Source organism: Panthera onca, chromosome F1 (genome assembly GCF_046562875.1).
Source record: "Panthera onca isolate mPanOnc1 chromosome F1, mPanOnc1 haplotype 2, whole genome shotgun sequence".
NCBI classification, from domain to species: Eukaryota; Metazoa; Chordata; class Mammalia; order Carnivora; family Felidae; genus Panthera; species Panthera onca.
In genome coordinates this window covers 61,910,897-61,931,756 of record NC_138355.1, presented here as the reverse complement: position 1 = coordinate 61,931,756, position 20,860 = coordinate 61,910,897, and the positions used below count along the sequence as shown (strand labels likewise).

At 38.4% G+C, this 20,860-nt stretch overlaps 1 protein-coding gene across 5 annotated transcripts in view; it reads left to right on the top strand.

The window, feature by feature from the left end:
• The window catches only part of AIDA (axin interactor, dorsalization associated), a 39,451-nt gene that overhangs the window by 7,762 nt on the left and 10,829 nt on the right, over window positions 1–20,860 (top strand). For all 5 annotated transcript variants that reach the window (XR_009613755.3, XR_009613756.3, XM_060644418.3 and 2 more), the window contains exons 2-6: window positions 230–299; window positions 6,906–6,959; window positions 7,357–7,411; window positions 14,584–14,647; window positions 14,875–14,981. Coding sequence is in view for 3 of the 5 variants with exons in the window: in XM_060644418.3 (XP_060500401.1) it covers window positions 230–299; window positions 6,906–6,959; window positions 7,357–7,411; window positions 14,584–14,647; window positions 14,875–14,981 (350 nt within the window). In the remaining 2 variants the exon portion in view is untranslated. The remainder of the gene's footprint in view (window positions 1–229; window positions 300–6,905; window positions 6,960–7,356; window positions 7,412–14,583; window positions 14,648–14,874; window positions 14,982–20,860) is intronic.

Sequence of the window (20,860 nt, the reverse complement as noted above, 5' to 3'; positions counted from 1 at the left end):
CTGAAGCAGGCTCCACGCTCTGAGCTGTCAGCATAGAGTCCGACGCGGGGCTCGAACCCATGAACCACAAGATCATGACCTTAGCTGACGTTGGACGCTTAACCAACTGAACCACTCAGGTGCCCCCCCATCGTCTGTTTTTTAAAAGATTTAAATTATTTCACCTTGTTACACTTGAGATTGTTTGCTTTCCTTCAATTCTAAAGAATATTTATTTTTCTTCTTACAGATTAGCGAGACATCTACAAAAAGAGGCCCAAGCTCAACACAATAATTCTGAATTCACAGAAGAACAAAAGGTACTGTAAAATAATCTCTACATGTATCAGATTCCAAATGGAAAGGATTCTGTCTTTCAAATCCATTAAGCAAAAACAAACGAGAAACTGTTACACTTAAGTACAAAGAATAACACTGATTATGCTTTGGGGAACATGAAGGGATCACTGAGAGATAACACTCGATTTACTACTACTCTGTGACTTTCTCACTTAATGAATTTCTCCACTTAGCCATTTAGACTTTAGCTTTAGTGGAGACCCGCTACACTCCAGTTGCAGAGGGGTAGGTAGATTCCAGAGACTCAATTTTGATTGTGAGTAATTACATCCAACTTCAATACTTAATTAACTCTGAATTCTCTTAACTCCCTCTTCCCTCCTCTCAAAACAGACACATATCCAAAAAACAAGCCTCCCCCAAAAGCCACCACTGAAAAAAATTAGTTCAAGTCAAGAATTTGGCATAAAAATACATGAGCCAAGTAACTGCATATGGTTACAAAATGTTTCAATGGTGCTCTTTCTCCTTGAATTAAAATTTTAATGTGTCAAGTTGATTCCCTGGATTGTTAGAGATTAAAAAAAAAAACAGGATACTTTAAGAAACTTTGCTTTAGGGGCACCTGGGTGGCTCAGTCGGTTAAGCGTCCGACTTCAGCTCAGGTCACGATCTCGCGGTCCGTGAGTTCGAGCCCCGCATCGGGCTCTGGGCTGACAGCTCAGAGCCTGGAGCCTGCTTCCAATTCTGTGTCTCCCTCTATCTCTGCCCCTCCCCCGTTCATGCTCTGTCTCTTTCTGTCTCAAAAATAAATAAACGTTTAAAAAAAAAAAAAAAAAGAAACTTTGCTTTAAAAGAGTGAGAAGAAAGGGAAGAAACAATTCCCATTTTTTCCTGGCTCAGAGTGTCTAGTGTTAAAGTCAAATTTTAATCTCGTAGATAATGAAAAAAATTACTGCGTCAGATTTTCCCTCCTATCTTAAGATGTTGTAAAAACTATAGTGACTTAATTTGTTTTTATTAATCTTTTTTTTTTAGTACAAGGGGTGGGAGTGGTTTTTTGCACGTGTTTTAAGTAAGCCTGAACAAATTTATCTTTGTTCTTTTGCCTGTATTCTTTTGACTCTTGTTTGTAGGAGTTTGGATGGGAAAAAACCCAAAAGATGAGGGTTAGCTATGTTTCTTGCACAAGTTTGTATATTTGCATTTTTAAAATATTTAGGAGCTACATTATCTAATGTACTCTTTCTATTTATCTAAAAAAGAAAACACAATATTACAATATACAGATGTGTTTTTTCTTTATTCCTTTACGGTTGTTAATGTACACAGTAGATGTAGGAAATTTAAGATTTGAGCCCAGCAAAATAATTACCAGGGAGGAAACGATGGGTTTGCTTGAGGAAAGGAACAAACACGATTCATAGGCTTTACCACCTCTCTAAGATTTGTGAACTCTGGGAATGATTAGGAAGTGATTGGCTGGCATGACAAAATTGAGAGGCAAAACACCTTAACTTTGAAACACAGTTTCCAATGTCTGAGTGTGTGAATTAACAGCTGACCAAGTGTGTTATGAATAGGGAAACAAATGAAAGCTGAGGGAAATTTTTGGAAGTTTAATGATTCCTACACTGTAATCACCTGTTTGCCTTGAGTTACTTACATGCTTTATCTCCAACATCTGTTGCTCAGATTTAGGACCTATGAGCAACGTGACCTCAAATGTAAAGTGAGTTGACCTAAAAGCAAAAATTTTTTCAAATGCCATCAAGAAGTGAGCTTTGTTACACAACAATAATTAGACTAATGAAAAACAATAAACTTTTTCTTAATTTTCTTTAAGGCTGAAGCTGATGTGTGATTATGCTCTTTATTCTTTAATTTATAGCTGTTCCTTAGTAGCCACCAATGCTGTCTTTTTTCAGTTTACACAGACCCACAGATCTTCTGCTCCATGAGGCCTGGGAGGCAGCATGACCTTGAGGAAAAGCCTGAGGCCTTGAGTTGGAAGGCTTTGGTCTTGAATCCCAGCCCTGTCCCTGGGCCTTAATTTCCTTAAGTATGAAATGAGGGATTAGATAACCCTAAATGATCTTAAAAGATATCCCTAAATCTTCTAATGCCTTCTGCCTTTGAAGTTTTCTGTACCTCCTCCTTTTCTGGAGGCCTGATTTCTGAGGTATTTGTTATTTATAATACCTGCCTAGGAGGCATTTGTGGCTGCCAGTTGTGACTCCAGAGAGAGCTTGTTCCTGCCTGCCTGTTCCTTGGGCTTGGAGAAGGACCCCCCCCCAAGTCACTCTGTACTACATTAGGAACATAAGGCAAGTCGTATGCATTTACAAATTTAATTTTCTTTAAAAATGCAGACGAAACACTCACAGCCAACCAAAAAAACTCATAGTGACATATACGTCGTCTTATTTTTGAATGTCACAAAAGAAAAAAGTTAGAAGCTCCAAGTTAATGATTAGGAAACCAAGATTTTCCAGACGTGATCTGGGGAACACTGGCTCTAAAAAATTAATAGATGTTATTTGAACAGAGAGTTTGTGACTTGTCAAGGCTTTTCATATGCTAATGTTATGTTGAATTTTTAAAGGCTTTGGGTAGTGGAGTGTTTCTTAAATGTGTTTGCTTTTCGAAGGCCCCCTCCTCCCTTTATAGAACACTTAATTGGGTCTAGTGTTCTGAAGAACACAATATGGGAGATTTCGAAACCAACCGTTAGGTCTGCAAAAATAATTGAATGCCAGACCTGGCACTTAAGCCAAAGAAGAAACTCAATTGTGTTTGCCTCAAAAGAGAAAAATGCAGAATATATACCTCAGTTACTCTAAGCAAAATTGTTCTTTGTATTTTCTATTTGGAATTATATCTTTTATGCTTAGAATCAAATCTTAGAATTATACTTAACCATTCAGTAGTTTGTGGGACTTTGAAAGATTTTTTTAAAAAGCAACATTTCTTTATGAAGCTTTTTACTGTCTCACAATAAGCTTTCAAAAATATTTGATGAATAAATGCTTTGTTGGATCTTAGGTTATTGATATTTATTCGTATATAAGTATTTAAGATCAGAGAGAAATCCTAATTTTTGAGAAAAATATCTTCACGATATTTATTTCTTTTAAGTTTATTCATTTTGAGAGAGAGAGATAGAGAGAACGAGTGCAGGAGGGCCATAGAGAGAAGGGGACACGGAATCCGAAGCAGGCTCCGTGCTGTCAGCACAGAGCCTGATGCGGGGCTCAAACTCACGAACCGTGAGATCATGACCTGAGCCTATGTCAGACGTTTAACTGACTGAGCCACCCAGGCGCCCCCACAATATTTATTTTAAATCTAAACTCTAAAGCAGAACTACTGATCTCTCTGAACTTTATTCATTGGTGATTTAAAAAATATCTTCCTATGGATTTGCTATTATATTCTCATAGATTTCTGGTAGAAAATAAGGTTTATGATTCTCATTTGATCCTCCCTCGTGATTAGTTGACTTAGCTTTCATTTCAATTCTCAATAGTTTTGTCATTATAACAACTGAGTTTAGTAGCCAAAAAATAGCTGCCAAGAGCTTTCATTCCATTAAATTCCCTACTTTGGTGTAGTAGGTTTTCTCGTGTAAGTTTCTGGACAGAATAGAACATCCTGTCTCATGATGCTTAGAAAGTTTTTCCCTGTTTTGAATCAAATTTGGTAGTAATGAGAATTCCAGCACTATACGCTTGTTTTATAGGTTCCCCCTTTCCACTGACTTTCCTGCTTTCCCCTATTCCCCCCACCCCACCCCACCCACAGCCAGAGAGTAGATGACGGCTGTTTAAATTAAAAAAAGTACGTCTGGAGTGAGACTGTGTTACTTTATGTGTATTTTGTAAACTTTTTTTCCTTATATAAATTATGTTTTAGCAAAATTAAACTGTAGCTCTTTGTTTTTAGTCCGTCTTTTCCTTAACTGCTCTTTTAGAGTTATTAATTCCCTAACAATGACAAAATAAAATAGCCAATATTCTGAAAATGAGAACATTTTCCATGGCTATACCATATTAGGCATGAGCAGTTCATTTGAATGAGGTACTAATAATTTAAATCTTTCTAAAATTAGTCTTCATTTACCTTCAGGGCTTAGTCTCAACGTACTCGAGTTGATAGTACTTCTGCTTGGACACAAGCGACCTTGTGCCACTTCATCATTCTTCCTAACGGTTTGTTTCTAAGAAAGGTGGAACAGTTACAGTAGTGAGAACTTGATTTTGACATCAGTAAATGCTACATGTTTTAAAAGTCATTGCTGCAGCTGAAAATGATAGTGTTTCGCTCCCTTTTTAATGCTGATGTTGGGTGTGGTCCCTTAAAGTAGTTATGAATAATGCTCATTGGTATTTTGCCACAGTTCAGTAGGTTCTGTGTACAGAGTGGCCGGTTCTGCTTAACTTGAAGAAATGCTTAAATTTAAAATAGGTTATTAGTGGGATTGTAGTTGTTAAAGAGCATTTTACCTTAAACGTTAACCGCCTCGATTCAAATGGATTTTATAGTAGAGAAAGGGAGTTAGCCAATATTTTTAAAGACTTCCTCATTGACACATCTCACAACAAAACCCTTTTTAAAAAGCATTTTTTAAAGAACCTAAAGCATATGGCCAAATGATATTAAAATAAGTATATTGCTTTGTTGGATATATTACTGTTGTATGTATAGAATACTTTGATGTCTAGGGCAAGTTACTGAACCTCTCTTCAGTCTTCACGTCTACAGAAGGATTGTGTCTTAACTCGGGGTTAGAGTAAGATTACATGAATTAATGCTTGTACATCACTTAGGAGAGCCTGAGTATTTAATGGCCGTTAGCCATTACTATCTAACTACACACACCCACACACATTTTAAATCACCTGCTAGTTTTGTCAGAGTTGAATGGTATATTTGAACCCTTATTTGGGGATGTTATATTTTATGTAGAAAAGACTATTGCTGTTTCATATGCAATAGCTATTTGAGAGAACGGATAAATCTATGAGTTACCTCGAGTCCTTTTGCAGTTACTACATTTACTTTAAACGTAAAATTTCAGAATAAAATTGGGTATTTTCTAAACTGAGATAGTGGGATTAAAAGGAAGTTTTAAAGATCATGGAGACAGTTAAATAGCGTTTTGTTCCTTGGCCAAGGGTCCTGTCTCACTCAGTAGCGGGTCGAGTCTGTGTACCAGCTGTTTATCGTTGGTAAGATAATTGTGTAGTGCCCACTCGCCTAAGTGCCAGGGGCCAGCACAATACTCATTACACCTTTTTGCTCCTCATTTATCTTATAAAGAAAGTGGCCAAAGAGAAAACCACAAAAGCCAATTTGCTAAACTTTTGCAAGTGATCAGTACATGTAGAAGATACATCATTTTTTTCCAAGCAGTGTTTCGTTCTGAAGGCAGCGCACATGTATGTAAATACTTAACTTTCATGGTCTGGGTTTATTTCTAATAAAAACAGAAGAAATGCCTTTTTTTGCAAGGACTTAAAAATGTTGATGGGCGTACTTCAGCCGTCTACTCTTGTAGGTGTTTCTTCTGTGGGTTTCCTCATTGTCATTTCCACCCTCGTCGTTCACGTTCTTGTGGTGATTACCATTTGCCTGGACAGCTGAGGTAACCTGACTGCTCTTACCTTTGGTCTTTTCCCTTTTCTACCCTAGCCTATGGGGACTGTTCTCACAACAGTCTTCTTAAAAGGGCAAATCTGATGGTCATTCTTCTGTTCAAAAACTTCTGTGCAATTGAAGGTCCTTCTGAATGACCACCCTAGGACACACACATTTTCAAACCTATATCCCTCTGCTTTCAGTTTGAGACTTTGGACAACTGAATTGTGACAGTTTTCTCAACTCTTCAGTTTTAAAAACCTTCCCAAGTCACTAGGGTTTGATTTCTAACACAGATTCTTGCACTATTTCTTCAGAACATACGTAATGGCTTACTTTGCTGTGCGTGTAAGAGTTAAGTGTTTTTTCTTAATATTACAGTGATTTTGTAGTATCTCCTCTCACATAATAGAATTTGAGCTTAGGAAAAGCAAGGACTGTACCCTATCATTTACGTCTGTCTTATAGCTCATCTAAAACAGACCTGGATGCAAAATTAGCCACCGCATATCACAACTATTGATTTTGCTTGGTATTATCTATATATTTAATTAGACAAGTCAAGATTGGACTTAAGTCAAAATTAAATGATCCCATTTTGCTAATTTTCAGGTATTTCTAGTTTTAAATCTTTTCAGGACTTTCAGGCTTAATAGAGAAGAAGGAAGGAAAAGCTGGGGAGGGAAGAAGTTGGAATTCTTTTCATTGCCCTTTAAATAAATCTTAAAGCTTTCAACAAAGCCAATTGGATTTTAAATTGGTCAGAGTACAATTAGGTGTGGAGAGAATATACATTCCCCTTCTCTCTCTTGTCCTAGCCCTTTGCCTCTTGTTTCTCTTCTCTAAAATCTGCAAGACACCAAAAAGAAATAGAATTTAACTTTAAAAAAATTATAGATCGTTTACGAACAAAAATTAACTCCATGATTTTGACAACTAACAGTTACAGTGTATTTGGTATTTATACCTTTTTCTTTCTCCTACAGAAAACCATAGGCAAAATTGCAACATGCTTGGAATTACGAAGTGCAGCTTTACAGGTAAACAGCATTTTTTTTTCTTTCTAATGTAAGAGAAAATTATTCTGAACTGTTCTAATAAACATAGGGGTTAATGCTAAAAGCGGTATTGTGTCAGAAGAGATGTATAGCAATAAGAATTCATGGGTTAAAGTCCTATTCAAAGATTTAGTTCATATTTAATAAGTTATAGAGAAAAGATATAACTTCCACCTTTTGCAATTTTTACCCTGAATGTTCCAAAATATAAAACCCAATAAAACCCCGTTTGGGACTTTTCATTTTCTACTTTGAAAGCAAGAAATGGATTCATTTATTTTGGCTACTTTTTGAATATTTAGTTCTTGCCACTTAAAAAACATAGGGTGTAGTGAAACTTTTGTAATAAAAAGATGTAATATGTGTGTTTTAAATTCAGTCCACACAGTCTCAAGAAGAATTTAAACTGGAGGACCTGAAGAAGCTAGAACCAAGTAAGTTTTACTTTATTTTTTTGGTGGTACTCCTTTAGAAAGATATTTAATCTCTTAGAGATACAAAGATTATTTAGCATAAGGGCATCTGGGTGGCTCAGTCATTTGAGCATCTGACTCTTGATTTTGGCTCAGGTTGTGATCCCAGGGTCGTGGGATGGAGCTGCACATTCGGTGTGAAGTCTGCTTAAGATATTCTCTCTCTCTCTCTGTCTCTCTCTCTCTCTCTCTCTCAAAAATAAAAATAAAAAATAAGGATTATTTGGCATAGATGCTTATTCATTTCTGTTAGTATCTAGTCATGTGTGACTTTTTTGTGCTTTTATACGTCCTAAAATGTTATAGAAATGCTTAAATTTAAAATAAGTTATTAGTGGGATCGTAGTTGTTAAACATTTTACCTTAAATGTTAACTGCCTCAATTCAAATGGATTTTATAGTAGAGAAAGAAAAGGAGAGAACTAATTTTTTAAAGATTTACTCATTGATACATCCCACTTAGTTACTACAAAGTCCTTTTTAAAAAACATTTTTAAAAGAACCTAAAGCATATAGCCAAATGGTATTAAAATAAGTATATTGGTTTGTTGGATATATGACTGTTGTATGTATAGAATATATTGATGTCTAGGGCAAGTTACTTAACCTCTCTTCAGTTTTCACATCTATAAAATGATTGTATCTAACTCGGGGTTATATTGAGGACTACCCCTAAATATTATAGGAATTATTATTCTGTTCACCATTATAGAATATGAAAAATTATTTGATTCGAGGTTGTACCTCATCCATATGTTTTAGCCTTTGTTTTGTTTTAACCACTTCAATAAGACTATACCTACTTTGGTAAGCATTGACAGTAGAGTTTCCTGGAGAGGAAAAAGTTACAGCCATTGTGGCCCATTTATACTACCTGTCTTTGAAGACTACACTGAAATCAGTCCAGCTGTTTGCTGTGCTTTACGAAGTATTTCCTTGTTCCCATTTTCCTTTCCCTTCTTGAAAGCTTTTTTGAAGTAGATAGTTGCTTCAAATGTTTTGGTGGTTGGGATGTGCCAGATAAGGTTTTCTTATTGGTTCAAATGGAAGTTCACTTGGAGCAAATGTCTGTAATGTAGGCAAAGACACAATTATTGAGAATCACCACAGTCCACTTTAGAACATTTCCATCGCCCCAGAAAGAAACCCCATCCCCGTTAGCACACATCTGCTTCCCCCGCTCCTCAATTCCTGGTCCTAGGCAACCATTAATCTACTTTCTGTTTTTGTGAATTTGCGTGTTCTGGACATTTTGCATAAATGCAATCATACCATATATGGTTATATATTAGATTATTTTAAGAAAAGCACATCGAGGGGCGCCTGGGTGGCGCAGTCGGTGAAGCGTCCGACTTCAGCCAGGTCACGATCTCGCGGTCCGTGAGTTCGAGCCCCGCGTCAGGCTCTGGGCTGATGGCTCGGAGCCTGGAGCCTGTTTCCGATTCTGTGTCTCCCTCTCTCTCTGCCCCTCCCCTGTTCATGCTCTGTCTCTCTCTGTCCCAAAAATAAATAAAAAACGTTGAAAAAAAAAAAATTTTAAAAAAGAAAAGCACATCGATAGCTTTTTAAAAAGATGACAGTGGGGGTGCCTGGGTGGCTCAGTCGGCTGAGTGTCCGACTTGAGCTCAGGTCATGATCTCATGGTTCATGGGTTTTAGCCCTGCATCGACCTCTCTGCTGGCTGTGTGGAGCCTGCTTCAGATTCTCTGTCTCCCACTCTCTCCCTTTCTGTCCCTCCTCTGTGTGTGTTCTCTCTCTCTCTCTCTCTCTCTCTCTCTCTCTCAAAATAAACATATAAAAAATTACAACTGCAGTTATGATGTCTGTGTTATGTAATGGTTCTAAAGAAGATTATAATGTTCAGTTTTTTTCATGACAAAAATTATTTGGATTTTGACTTTCTGTTTAGTCACTGTTTGTTGTTTTGTTTGTTTTTCAATTTGTTTCCAAATAAAATTTTAGAATCTTACAGATTTCTCCTATTGCCTTATAGGATCTTTTGTTGGTGTTAATAGTTACCGTTTTTTTAGAGTATCAGCTATGGACCAAACACTCAAATAACTCCACTCAGCTGTGTTTTGCTGACACTTGCCCATGACTTCACAGTTTGTACATGTCAGAACTGGGTTTTGACCAGGTTTCTAAGTGACCCCAGAGCCTGTGTTCCTTCCACCATATTGTGTTGTTAATATCTGTAATGGTGCGGTATTGACATCAACCCTAAAGATTATGGTTTTCCAGTTCAAGCAACCCATGTGTTAGTAGAAGATTGGACTAAACCCTGCATTAATCCTCTGTTTCTTGCTTTTGTGTCTGTTTGTTTGCTTGTTTTTATTTTTTTAAGATTAGGGGTGGGGATGGGAAGCAAAGATAGTACTATTGGGATTTATTTTGCTATACTTTGAATTTATATAGTGCATTTGGACCTTCTTGGTACTTAATTATCTTTTTGGGTGATTTTAATTTGCTGTTGTGTCTTCAAGGAATGTAAATGTATATGTTATATCTCGGGATATGCTCTGTAATTTTGCATTTATCAAAGCGAGGCACTGGTTATGAGTTAGTTACTTGATCAGAATGAAACATTTTCTACAAATTGGTATTTGAGTATATTTCAGATTGAGTCAGGCTAGCTTCTGCATCTTCTAAGGCCAGAAGGAAAGAAAAATTAATACATAGAACTCAGTTTATTCTGCTAATGTATTTTTGCTTTAAAGTTTTAAAAGAGATCTCTTGATAGTGTAGTCTGAAATTCGTACTACAACTAAGATCTTGAAAGTACTATTTGTTTCATTTTCTTTTGTTAGTCCTTGGTAATATACTACTTCTTACTGAAACCTATCCCCCTGCCCCTATCACCTGTAAAGTCCTTCCATTGATTGATCCCTCGAGGCCCCAGATTAATCCCACCTTTCTCTGAAAGATTTTTCTCCCTAATTAAGCTCTACCTCCTGTCCTTTTTTTTTTTTTTTTTTTAAATAAGTTTATATATCTATTTTGAGAGAGACACAGTGTGAGCGGGGAAGGGGCAGAGACAAAGAGTATCCCACATAGGCTCCGCGCTGTCAGCACAGAGCCCGACGTGGGGCTTGAACCCACAAAACCATGAGATCGTGACCTGAGCTGAAACGGAGAGTCAGACACTTCACCAGCTGAGCCACCCAGGCATCCCTACCTTCTGTCTTTCATAGGAGCATTTTTTATATCTGTTATCATAGTCCACCCTGTATGATTCTTAATTCATTTCTCCCCTCGAGGAGATTGTGAATAACCTTTGTATTTTCCCCACAGAGTCCATTGTAGTGCTCTGCATATCATACGGACTTGGCACATTTTTTTTTTTTTTAGAAATTTTTTTTTTTTTTCAACGTTTTTTATTTATTTTTGGGACAGAGAGAGAGCATGAACGGGGGAGGGTCAGAGAGAGAGGGAGACACAGAATCGGAAACAGGCTCCAGGCTCCGAGCCATCAGCCCAGAGCCTGACGCGGGGCTCGAACTCACAGACCGCGAGATCGTGACCTGGCTGAAGTCGGACGCTTAACCAACTGCGCCACCCAGGCGCCCCCGGACTTGGCACATTTTTAAGTGGAATAGGGTTGAATGTCTTCAGGGAATCTTATCCTGTAATTTAAAACATAACTTTTCGGATGGGAAGGTAGCGCTTGTTCATTTTGTCCCTCAGAAAAATGAAGCGAGGGGCGCCTGGGTGGCTCAGTCGGTTAAGCGGCCGACTTCGGCTCAGGTCATGATCTCACGGTCCGTGAGTTCAAGCCCCGCGTCGGGCTCTGTGCTGACAGCTCGGAGCCTGGAGCCTGTTTCAGATTCTGTGTCTCCCTCTCTCTGACCCTCCCCCGTTCATGCTCTGTCTCTCTCTGTCTCAAAAATAAATAAATGTTAAAAAAAATTTTTTTTTTAATTAAAAAAATAAAATAAAAGAAAAAAAGAAAAACGAAGTGAATTAGGCACAAGCAGAACACGTTTTGATAACTGTGTGTCATCTTCAGAGTGTGACCTTGTGGAGGGTGGCAGGCCAGGCTGTGTGACAGTGGGCTAGGGGTGCCGGATGCTTACCAGCACGGGTGCACCGTCAGCTGCCAGCCTTGATGGACTCTGTGCTCACAAGAACACCTTCCAGGAAGTTACAAACTGCTTCTCTTCTCCAAATATCCTAAAATATCAGCACTGGTATTGGTGGAAGAAAAATCCTGTGTAAAGTCTAAAGACATCAGAATGTGTTATTCCATAGTTGGTGAAAATAGAAACCTATCCTACAATTACAGAAAATGAGAAAAGATTGGTTATTTTCCTTCTGAAATTACTCCTACAAATTAAATATCTAATTGAACATTTCGTTTTCAAAGCAGTGGTATACCTAAGAGAAGAAATACTGTTCAGCGCTTGTATTATAGTACAGACACGAGATACTCTTAATAACTGATACCATTTTTGACTTCTTTATTGATTTTTTTACATATGTGGTAAGGATTCTTTTTCCCCTTTGTATAATTAAAGTATCATTTCAGTGCTTTCATTTCCTTTATTTTATTTATTTTTTTATTTTTTTGGAGAGAGCGAGTGCACGTGCGTGCGAGCAGGGGAAGAGGAGAGGGAGAGAGAGAATCTTAAGTAGGCTCCCCACCCAACCATGGAACCTGATGCACGGCTCAGTCCCACAACCATGAGATCATGACCTGAGCCGAAATCAAGAGTCAGACACTTAACCGACTGAGCCACCCAGGCAGCCCTCAGAGCTTTCATTTCTTTTTTTTTTTTTTTTTTAAACGTTTATTTATTTTTGAGACAGAGAGAGACAGAGCATGAACAGGGGAGGGCCAGAGAGAGAGGGAGACACAGAATCCGAAACAGGCTCCAGGCTCCGAGCTGTCAGCACAGAGCCCGAACCCACGGACCGTGAGATCATGACCTGAGTCGAAGTCAGATGCTTAACCGACTGAGCCACCCAGGCGCCCCCAGAGCTTTCATTTCTGATATGAATGATACATGGTCTGTTTTTGGTCACCCACTTCCCTATTCTTAGTATTTAGCACAATACTGTGATATTGGAGTTGAACTAATAGTTTATTCACAATGAGCAATCATGCACAAGTTTAGAAAGGATGTTTTTATAATTTTAAAAATCATGCTTTTCAGTGAGACCCAAAATATTAAATACCGTGGAGAGAATAATATAATTATTATTATATATATATATAAAATTATATATTCTGTATATATAGAATAATTATAGCTGTATAATAATGTGGGGTTATACTTCTATGGGACTTAAAATTTCCCATACAATTTCATATGTACTAATTCTCTCAACAGTCTGTGACAGAAGTAGTATTTCCATTTTAGAATTGGGGAAACTGAGATTCAGAGTAGTTCCGTGAATGACACAGTGACAGTTGACATAATTACAGGGCTAAGATCAGATTCAGATCTTGTGCCTCTTCCCTCTGGCCTACCAAACTCCAGTTATGTAGCCTGTTTTCTTCCTTGAACAAGCCGAGCGAGGGCCTGCCTCAGAGCCTTTGTGATTGCTCTAGCATGTTGGTTTTTTTTTTTTAAGATTTTATTTTTAAGTAATCTACCCCTCGTGGGGATCAAACTCACAATCCCGATATCAACAGTTGCACGCCGCACCCACTGAGCCAGCCAGGCGCCCCTCTAGCCTGTTTCTTAATACTTAGAAAGCCCTTGCCCCGGGGCTACTTTTGGACAGTTCCTCTTTCCAGGTTACGGTTCACATGTCTTCCAACAAGTTAGTTTTGAGAGGCCTGCCCCGTCCACCTGAGCTAAAGTCCACCCTGTACTCCGCTTACACACTTGTCCTGACTGTCCTTTCTAACGCTAATCACAGTCTAACACTGTCTTGTTAATTTGTCGGTTTATTTACTGTCTGCTTCTCCCGACTAGAGTCTCAGATCCATAGATGAGAGCAAGAACCCTCTGTCTTGATCACTGCCATTCCTTTAGCACCTAAAACAGTGACCGGAACATTGTGGGCACTTGGTGCACATTTGTTGAGAAGAAAAAGAGAGGAAAGATGAGGGTAAGAGCTAGAGGGAGAGAGGGAATAAGAATGAATGAGAAGGTAGACACAAGCCGCAGGCCTCTCTCTCACTGAAGGACTCGGTAAAAGTGCACAGAGAAGTCCAGTAAGCACCCCGACTGCTGTTGGAGTAAGTCGGATGATCACAGTCTGTGCCCTAGGGTCTCCTACTTTGGGACGATATTTATGCCGTGGCTATTGTATCCTCAGACTACAGCACTCCAGAACAAGGCCGAATAACTTGAGTACGAAATCATAGGAACGTTTTGGATTGCTCAGTTATCACCATGACTTCACCTTCATACAATTGCAGGTAGTTACTGAAAACCCATAGCACCAGCTACGAAGCACTGAATTACACACTTAACAGTGCTTCTGTAAGGTACCCGTAGTCCTAGTGCCTTCCCAAATGCAGGCAGAATCATAGAATCTCTTTACGTTTACCTGCCAGAATGTAATCATCGGCCACATTAGAATACAGAGGTGGTGGGCGCCATGTTACCGAGAGACTTCTTGAGGATAAATCCTTCTTTGTGTATGTGTCTGTGTATGTAAGTACGTATATGTCTGCAATAAACTATTGTAAATGACGTGTGGAAATTATAACCAGTTTTATCCAGTTTTGCCAGTTTTATGGAGTTGAGGGGAAATGTAATCAGGGCAGAGACCAGAATGAGCTCGTGTACCTCTAATTGGTTATCTTTAATACCGGTCTTTTAACTGAAGAACTGCAGGGAGGGAGGTCTTCTCTTTCTCGGCTGCCCCATATCTCACTGGGACCTTATACAAAGAACTGTTTTGGAGTTTATTTTCCATGAGGGCTCTGAGACTCTGGAACTTAACTCTCCTTGGAGATCTGACAAAGTACTGGTACCTGCCGTGTATTACATATTTTCATTTTGCTGAGACCTTCAACGGACAAGTATATTGTGGTTCTGAATGATTCTACGATTGGGAATTTTTTTTAAGTATTAACATGCATAGTAAAACTGATTAAAAATCCGCCATTTCCAATAAAACTTTTTGTTTTGATCCATGGAAGAATTTATGTATCCTCCTCTCTGTTTTTATTCTAGTCCTAAAGAATATTCTTACCTATAATAAAGAATTTCCATTTGACGTTCAGCCTGTCCCCTTAAGGTAAAAAAAATAAGCACCACTATTTGTCTTTTCATTTCATTGTCTTATACTTATTTTTCAGATATTTCTAAATTTTTATATCAACATTACCATCTTTAATATCAATACAGCAATATATTTGTCAGCATTTTTGCATCAATGTCTTAACTGTGAAATGAGTGGCTGTGATTCCTCTCTAGTGTATTTGTTTAGGTAGCTCACTATTTTATCTGCTCTTCTACATGTAGAAGAATTTTAGCACCTGGTGAAGAAGAGAATCTGGAATTTGAAGATGAAGAAGAAGAGGGCGGTGCTGGAGCAGGGTCCCCAGACTCCTTTCCTGCTCGAGTGCCCGGTGAGTATCCCTCATTTCAAACTGGACATAACTGAATCCAGTGTGAGGGTGTTGAGAACTTATTTGGGTACTTGGTACTGGGAAGTAGAACCTTCCCAGAGCTCATGCCAATCTTAAAAATGAATTTTCACCGCCATGTTGTTGACTGTAACCATTTTGTAAGTATAGTCTGGAAGTATCTCGCTACCTATAACCTGACCACCCTGAGGTCCAGGGATTCGCTAGGACTCACGGGACTTAACGTATAGTGTCTTCACAGCTGTGATTTACTGCAGTGAGCAAAGAGCAGAACAAAGTCAGCAAAGGGAAAAGGTGAAGTCTGGAGGAAACCAGGTGCAGGCCTCTGAGAGTCCTCTCCCAGTGAGTCACGTACCTTGTGCTCCATGTGAAATCTTGTCTCTGAGGGAAGCAGTTAGAGATTCCGTGCCCACAGCTGTAATGGGGGTTGATCACAAAGACACCCTCTGCTTAGCTCTGGCCGGAATTCCAGACTCGCAGAAGGAAGGCGCATCTTCAGCGTACGCCATATTGTTGGCACAGTTGATGGATAGTAGCCACTCTTACTGGGGAATGGTGGGAACGTGCCCCACATCCAAGTTCCTGGGTTCTAGCCAAGGGGTGCCCTTGCCAGGAGGCCTTTCTGGGAATGAGTCTCAGGCCTGCTGTGTTAACTGTTTTCTGTACACTCTCATAAGCACTTCTTTAATGAATCACGAGTAGTCATGAAAACTGGATCCAGGGGGAGTGGGTGCTGAGCAAATGCCCTTTTTCCCATCCTGATTTAGGAAAGCCAGTAATGTATGGCAAGCCTTCTTTATTTGCAGAAGATCTCAGTGAGGATCTTCCCTTGGTGTAAGTGACCTAGGCAGTCACCCTGGGTTAGTTTCTTGCTTCTCCCAAGCATTGGTTTACTCTTTTCTGGTCTTACATAGTGCGTAGTTTTCCTTTGTGGTAAACGGGTCCACTTCGGAATGATAGCAATAGGCTATGAGGTTATCGTGCATTTTAAAATAGACTCTGGAAGCTTTACGGTAGATCTAAATACAGTCTGTGTGTCATGCAGATAGCTCTCTTGGTAATGAAAGTATAGTAATATTCCGGTATTTTTGGAACTCCCTGGGGGAGGCATTCTGGGGTAGGAACAGCATAGGCTTGAACCAACAGATACGTGGGCTGGAGTTCCACTAGGCTCTGACAAGGACTACTTGAAGGACTTTGCCCTTGTTTCCTCAACCAGTCTGCACTTCAATTTCTTCATTTGTAGAATGGGATAATAGTAGTGCCTAAGTTATAAGGTTACTGTGAAGGTTAAGCACGGCACTAGGTCTGAAGCTTTGAGCACAGTGTGTGTCGTATGCTGAGTATGTGGTGACCACTGTTGCTTTTCCCTTCACCACCCTTCGGTGGACGGTCGCCGTACCTATGCTCCGGGTTACTGGGGGAATCACAGGCACTGTAACGGTGGCTGTTCTTGTGAATGTTTCTTTGGTCACAGGGCATTATTTCCAGCCTGCTTTGCTTGACGAGGAATGGGGTGTTTTTCTTACTTTTGTCATTTACGTAGGAAATTTCAAGGGGGTGAGAGAAATCATTTTGCTGTTTTACTGACTGAATAACCGTTATTCTCTTTTCAAACCACATGTTGTAATTGGTGTAGCTTCCAGTGCTGTAAATTTCAGTCCGATTTGGTTGTTTGCTCACTTACTGCACTTCTGTGGCAAACGGGATCCTTAGCAGATGATGCGAACCATGGTACAGATTAAGGTCTTTGTGGGGTTCGGGTTGCTGAGTTGAAAAGAAACTAACACCATAAATTAAATCCATTTGCTCCGTAAGATTAAACCCAAGCTAAATAAATTTTTGTATTCTGGTATTGCATTGTGATATCTCATTTTAGAGACACAGGAAGGTTACCAAACCTTTTGTTCCCTGAATTTCTTTTTCCTAAAAGTAAGAAAGAGCACGTTTAGTTTAATTAACTGAATTTAGTTTGTGATATGAATGTTATTAAAAAGTAATTTGTAATATTATATTTATTGAAATCACCACTGAAATAGGAAGGTGGCATTTAACATTTAATTGTAAAGCAAGACAAAAAGTTTTTTCCTTGTTACTTTGAGGGAATCCAGCATTTCAGCGATGCCTAGCCAGTGTCCGCATCTTGGTAGCAAGAGGGTTCTAGGAATTGTGACTTTTTATTTGTCGCTTTTGTGTTTATATAATTTCTTGAATTGTAAGTTTTTTGTGGCTTTTTAAAGTCAGATTTATTGAAGTATCATTTACATATCTAACTCGTCATTTTTAGTGCGCAGCCTTATGAGTTTTGACAAATGCACAGTTATGTAACCACTACCACTGTAAGGCTGATGAGGAATGAGGTTTCGTATGTGGTACAATATTGACTCAGAGTAGTTTTTTCCCATTTAAAATCAAAAATGACTTTCAGCCAACCTTTCTTGAAGAAAAAAAAAGCTTAAGAATCTGAACTTTCCTGACACTACTTTCTCTTTTCAAAAATTTAAAACCTCACAGGCAAACAATAAATTTCTTTTGAATAACTGGCTTAAGCGAAAATGAGATTTAATTGTTCTAAAGGTAGGCTTGGTAGATTTCATCTAAGTAAAGGTTATAAATTGACAACCTGTTATTTATGTCCAGCAAATGTATTGACAATGTTGAATAGTAAAGCTACTTAAATCATAAGCCAAAACAATATGAATTCAAAAATAGCCCAAGGCACCATTTTCAAGATTTTAAAAAACATTTTCCTATTAAGTGAGAAGCTCAAATACAGGCTTAGCTCTTTCAAAATTATTATGTTGAATGTGTTGATTTATCTCTTATGTAGGCTTAAATATATGTACGCCTCTATTTTTGAAACTAAAAGAATGAAATTTACCTCTTTAATGTGGAAACAATTTTAATATTCACTTGGGAAAAACATAGGCTTTCGTAAAAGGAGACTCTACCATTGGCTTTAAAGTTGGATAAGCAGTCCCCTTTTGACTGTCAGAAAGCCATAATCAGAGTAAAAAAGACAAATAAGGACCCAACAACCTTAATGTATAAGAAACCTTTACCTTGTGACAACAAAGGCCACAAGCATATTAGAAAATTGCACAAAGGCCATGGACAGTTTACACACACATACAGACACACAAATACATACAAAGAGCCCTTAAACATGGGAAAAGATATGTAACTTATAGTAAGAGACATACAAATTAAAACTGCTGTTGCGGAGGCTGTGGGGCTGGTGCGAGTACAAAAAGGTACAGCCCCTTTGGAGGGGAATTCATCGATGACAACAAAAGTAGACATTTTATTCTTAGGTCCAGCAATCCTGCTTCTAATAATTTATTCTGAAGTTATACCTCCAATAAAATGAGAACAAAGAACAAAAAAAAGGCTGGCATATACATCAGGTTATTTATTGTGCTATTACTTGTAATAGTAAAATATTAGGAACAACCTAAATACCATACGTAGATCGGTGGAGTAAACTCTGATACATAGAGCACTATAGATAATAAGTAGGAAAATCTCCATGAACTAATGAGGGATTTTTGAGAATATATTGTGAAATAAACAAAGTACACCAAGGTGATACACCTTAATGGATTGAGGAAAAATCTCCATCTTCTCAGTCGGTGCAGAAAATGTTTAAATTAAATTCTAAATCTATTCTTGAGTTTAAAAAATTCTGGCAGACTGAGAACAAAACACTTCTGTAGGGACACTTAGAGCCAAAATCATACTTAGTGGTAAAAATTGAAGCTTTCCTTTTCAGATCGAGAACAAGGCCGGGAGTAAGAGTGCCGGCTATTACGTCTTTTTATTAACGTTGTTCTGGAAGTTCTAGCCAGTGTACTAGGAGAAGAAAAAGAAATAAAAGATAAACATTAGGAGCAGAAAATCCCTTTTCTTTATTTGTAGATGTGATGGATATATACATAGTACATGTAAAAGAATCAATAGGTGAGTAATTAGGATTAATAAGAAAGTTTAGCATGCATGGTTCCTTGGTTAGAAAAAAACAGTCTGTACTTAAGAATTGATTCTATCTATAAACAGGCAACAATTGCTTAGAAAATGAAATAACTTTTGTTAGAGTATCATAGAATGTTAAATACCTAGTAATAAATCCAACAAAAGAAGTATAAGACCTTTTGGCACAAGAACAGACACTCAGATCGATGGAACAGAATAGAGGACCCAGAAATGGACCCACAAACATATGGCCAACTAATCTTTGACAAAGCAGGAAAGAATATCCAATAAAACAAAGACGGTCTCTTCAGCAAGTGGTGCTGGGAAAACTGGACAGCAACATGCAGAAGAATGAACCTGGACCACTGTCTTACACCAGTCACAAAAAGAAACTCAAAATGGATGAAAGACCTCAATGTAAGACAGGAAGCCATCAGAAGCCTCAAGGAGAAAGCAGGCAAAAACCTCTTGGATCTTGGCCGCAGCAACTTCTTACTCAGCACGTCTCCGGAGGCAAGGGAGACAAAAGCAAAAATGAACTATTGGGACCTCATCAAAATAAAAGCTTTTGCACAGCCAAGGAAACAATCAGAAAAACTAAAAGGCAACCGACAGAATGGGAGAAGATATTCGCAAATGACATATCAGATAAAGGGTTAGTATCTAAAATCTATAAAGAACTATCAAACTCAATACCCAAAAAGCAAATAATCCAGTGAAGAAATGGGCAAAAGACATGAATAGACACTTCTCCAAAAAAGATATCCAGCTGGCTAACCGACACATGAAAAAATGCTCAACATCACTCATCATCACAATGAGATACCACCTCAACCTGTCAGAATGGCTAACATTAACAACTCAGGCAACAACAGATGTTGGTGAGGATGCGGAAAAAGGGGAACTCTTTTGCACTGCTGGTGGGAATGCAAACTGGTGCAGCCACTCTGGAAAACAGTATGGAGTTTCCTCAAAAAGCTAAAAATAGAACTACCCTACGACCCAGCAATTGCACCACTAGGTATTTATCCAAGGGATACAGGTGTGCTGTTTCGAAGGGACACATGCACCCCGATGTTTATAGCAGCACTATCGACAATAGCCAAAGTATGGACAGAGCCCAATGTCCATCGACGGATGAATGGATAAAGGAGATGTGGTGTATATATACAATGGAGTATTACTCGGCAATCAAAAAGAATGAAATCTTGCCATTTGCAACTACGTGGATGGAACTGGAGGGTGAAATTACTCTAAGTGAAATTAGAGAAAGACAAAAATCATATGACTTCACTCATATGAGGACTTTAAGAGACAAAACATATGAACATAAGGGAAGGGAAACAAAAATAATATAAAAACGGAGGGGGACAAAACATAAGAGACTCATAAATATGGAGAACAAACAGAGGGTTACTAGAGGGGGTGTGTGTGGGGGGGGGTGGGCTAAATGGGTAAGGGGCACTAAGGAATCTACTCCTGAAATCATTGTTGCACTATATGCTAACTAATTTGGATGCAAATTAAAAAAATTAAAATTAAAAAAAGTATAAGATGTTTGTGAAGAAAATAATAAAACTATCAAGAGATGTTGTCTTTTTAATAAATTGAAAGGTATATTTCAGTTCATGGATTAGAAGAAGCAGTTTGTAAAGATGTGACTGTTTGTAAAATCGATCTGAACTTCGCTGAAATTCCAAAGGTTTTTTTTTTAAAGAACTTGAGATCTGTTTTTATAACTTACATGGGAATGCAAAGGGCCAAATATAGTTGCCCCTTGAAAAGTAATGTCGAGGGGAGAATTTGCTTTACCAAATGTCAAGGCTTCTTACAAAGTTACAGTCATTAAGAAACTACATAGCCTTGCAAGTTTAAGAGATGGTCCTGTG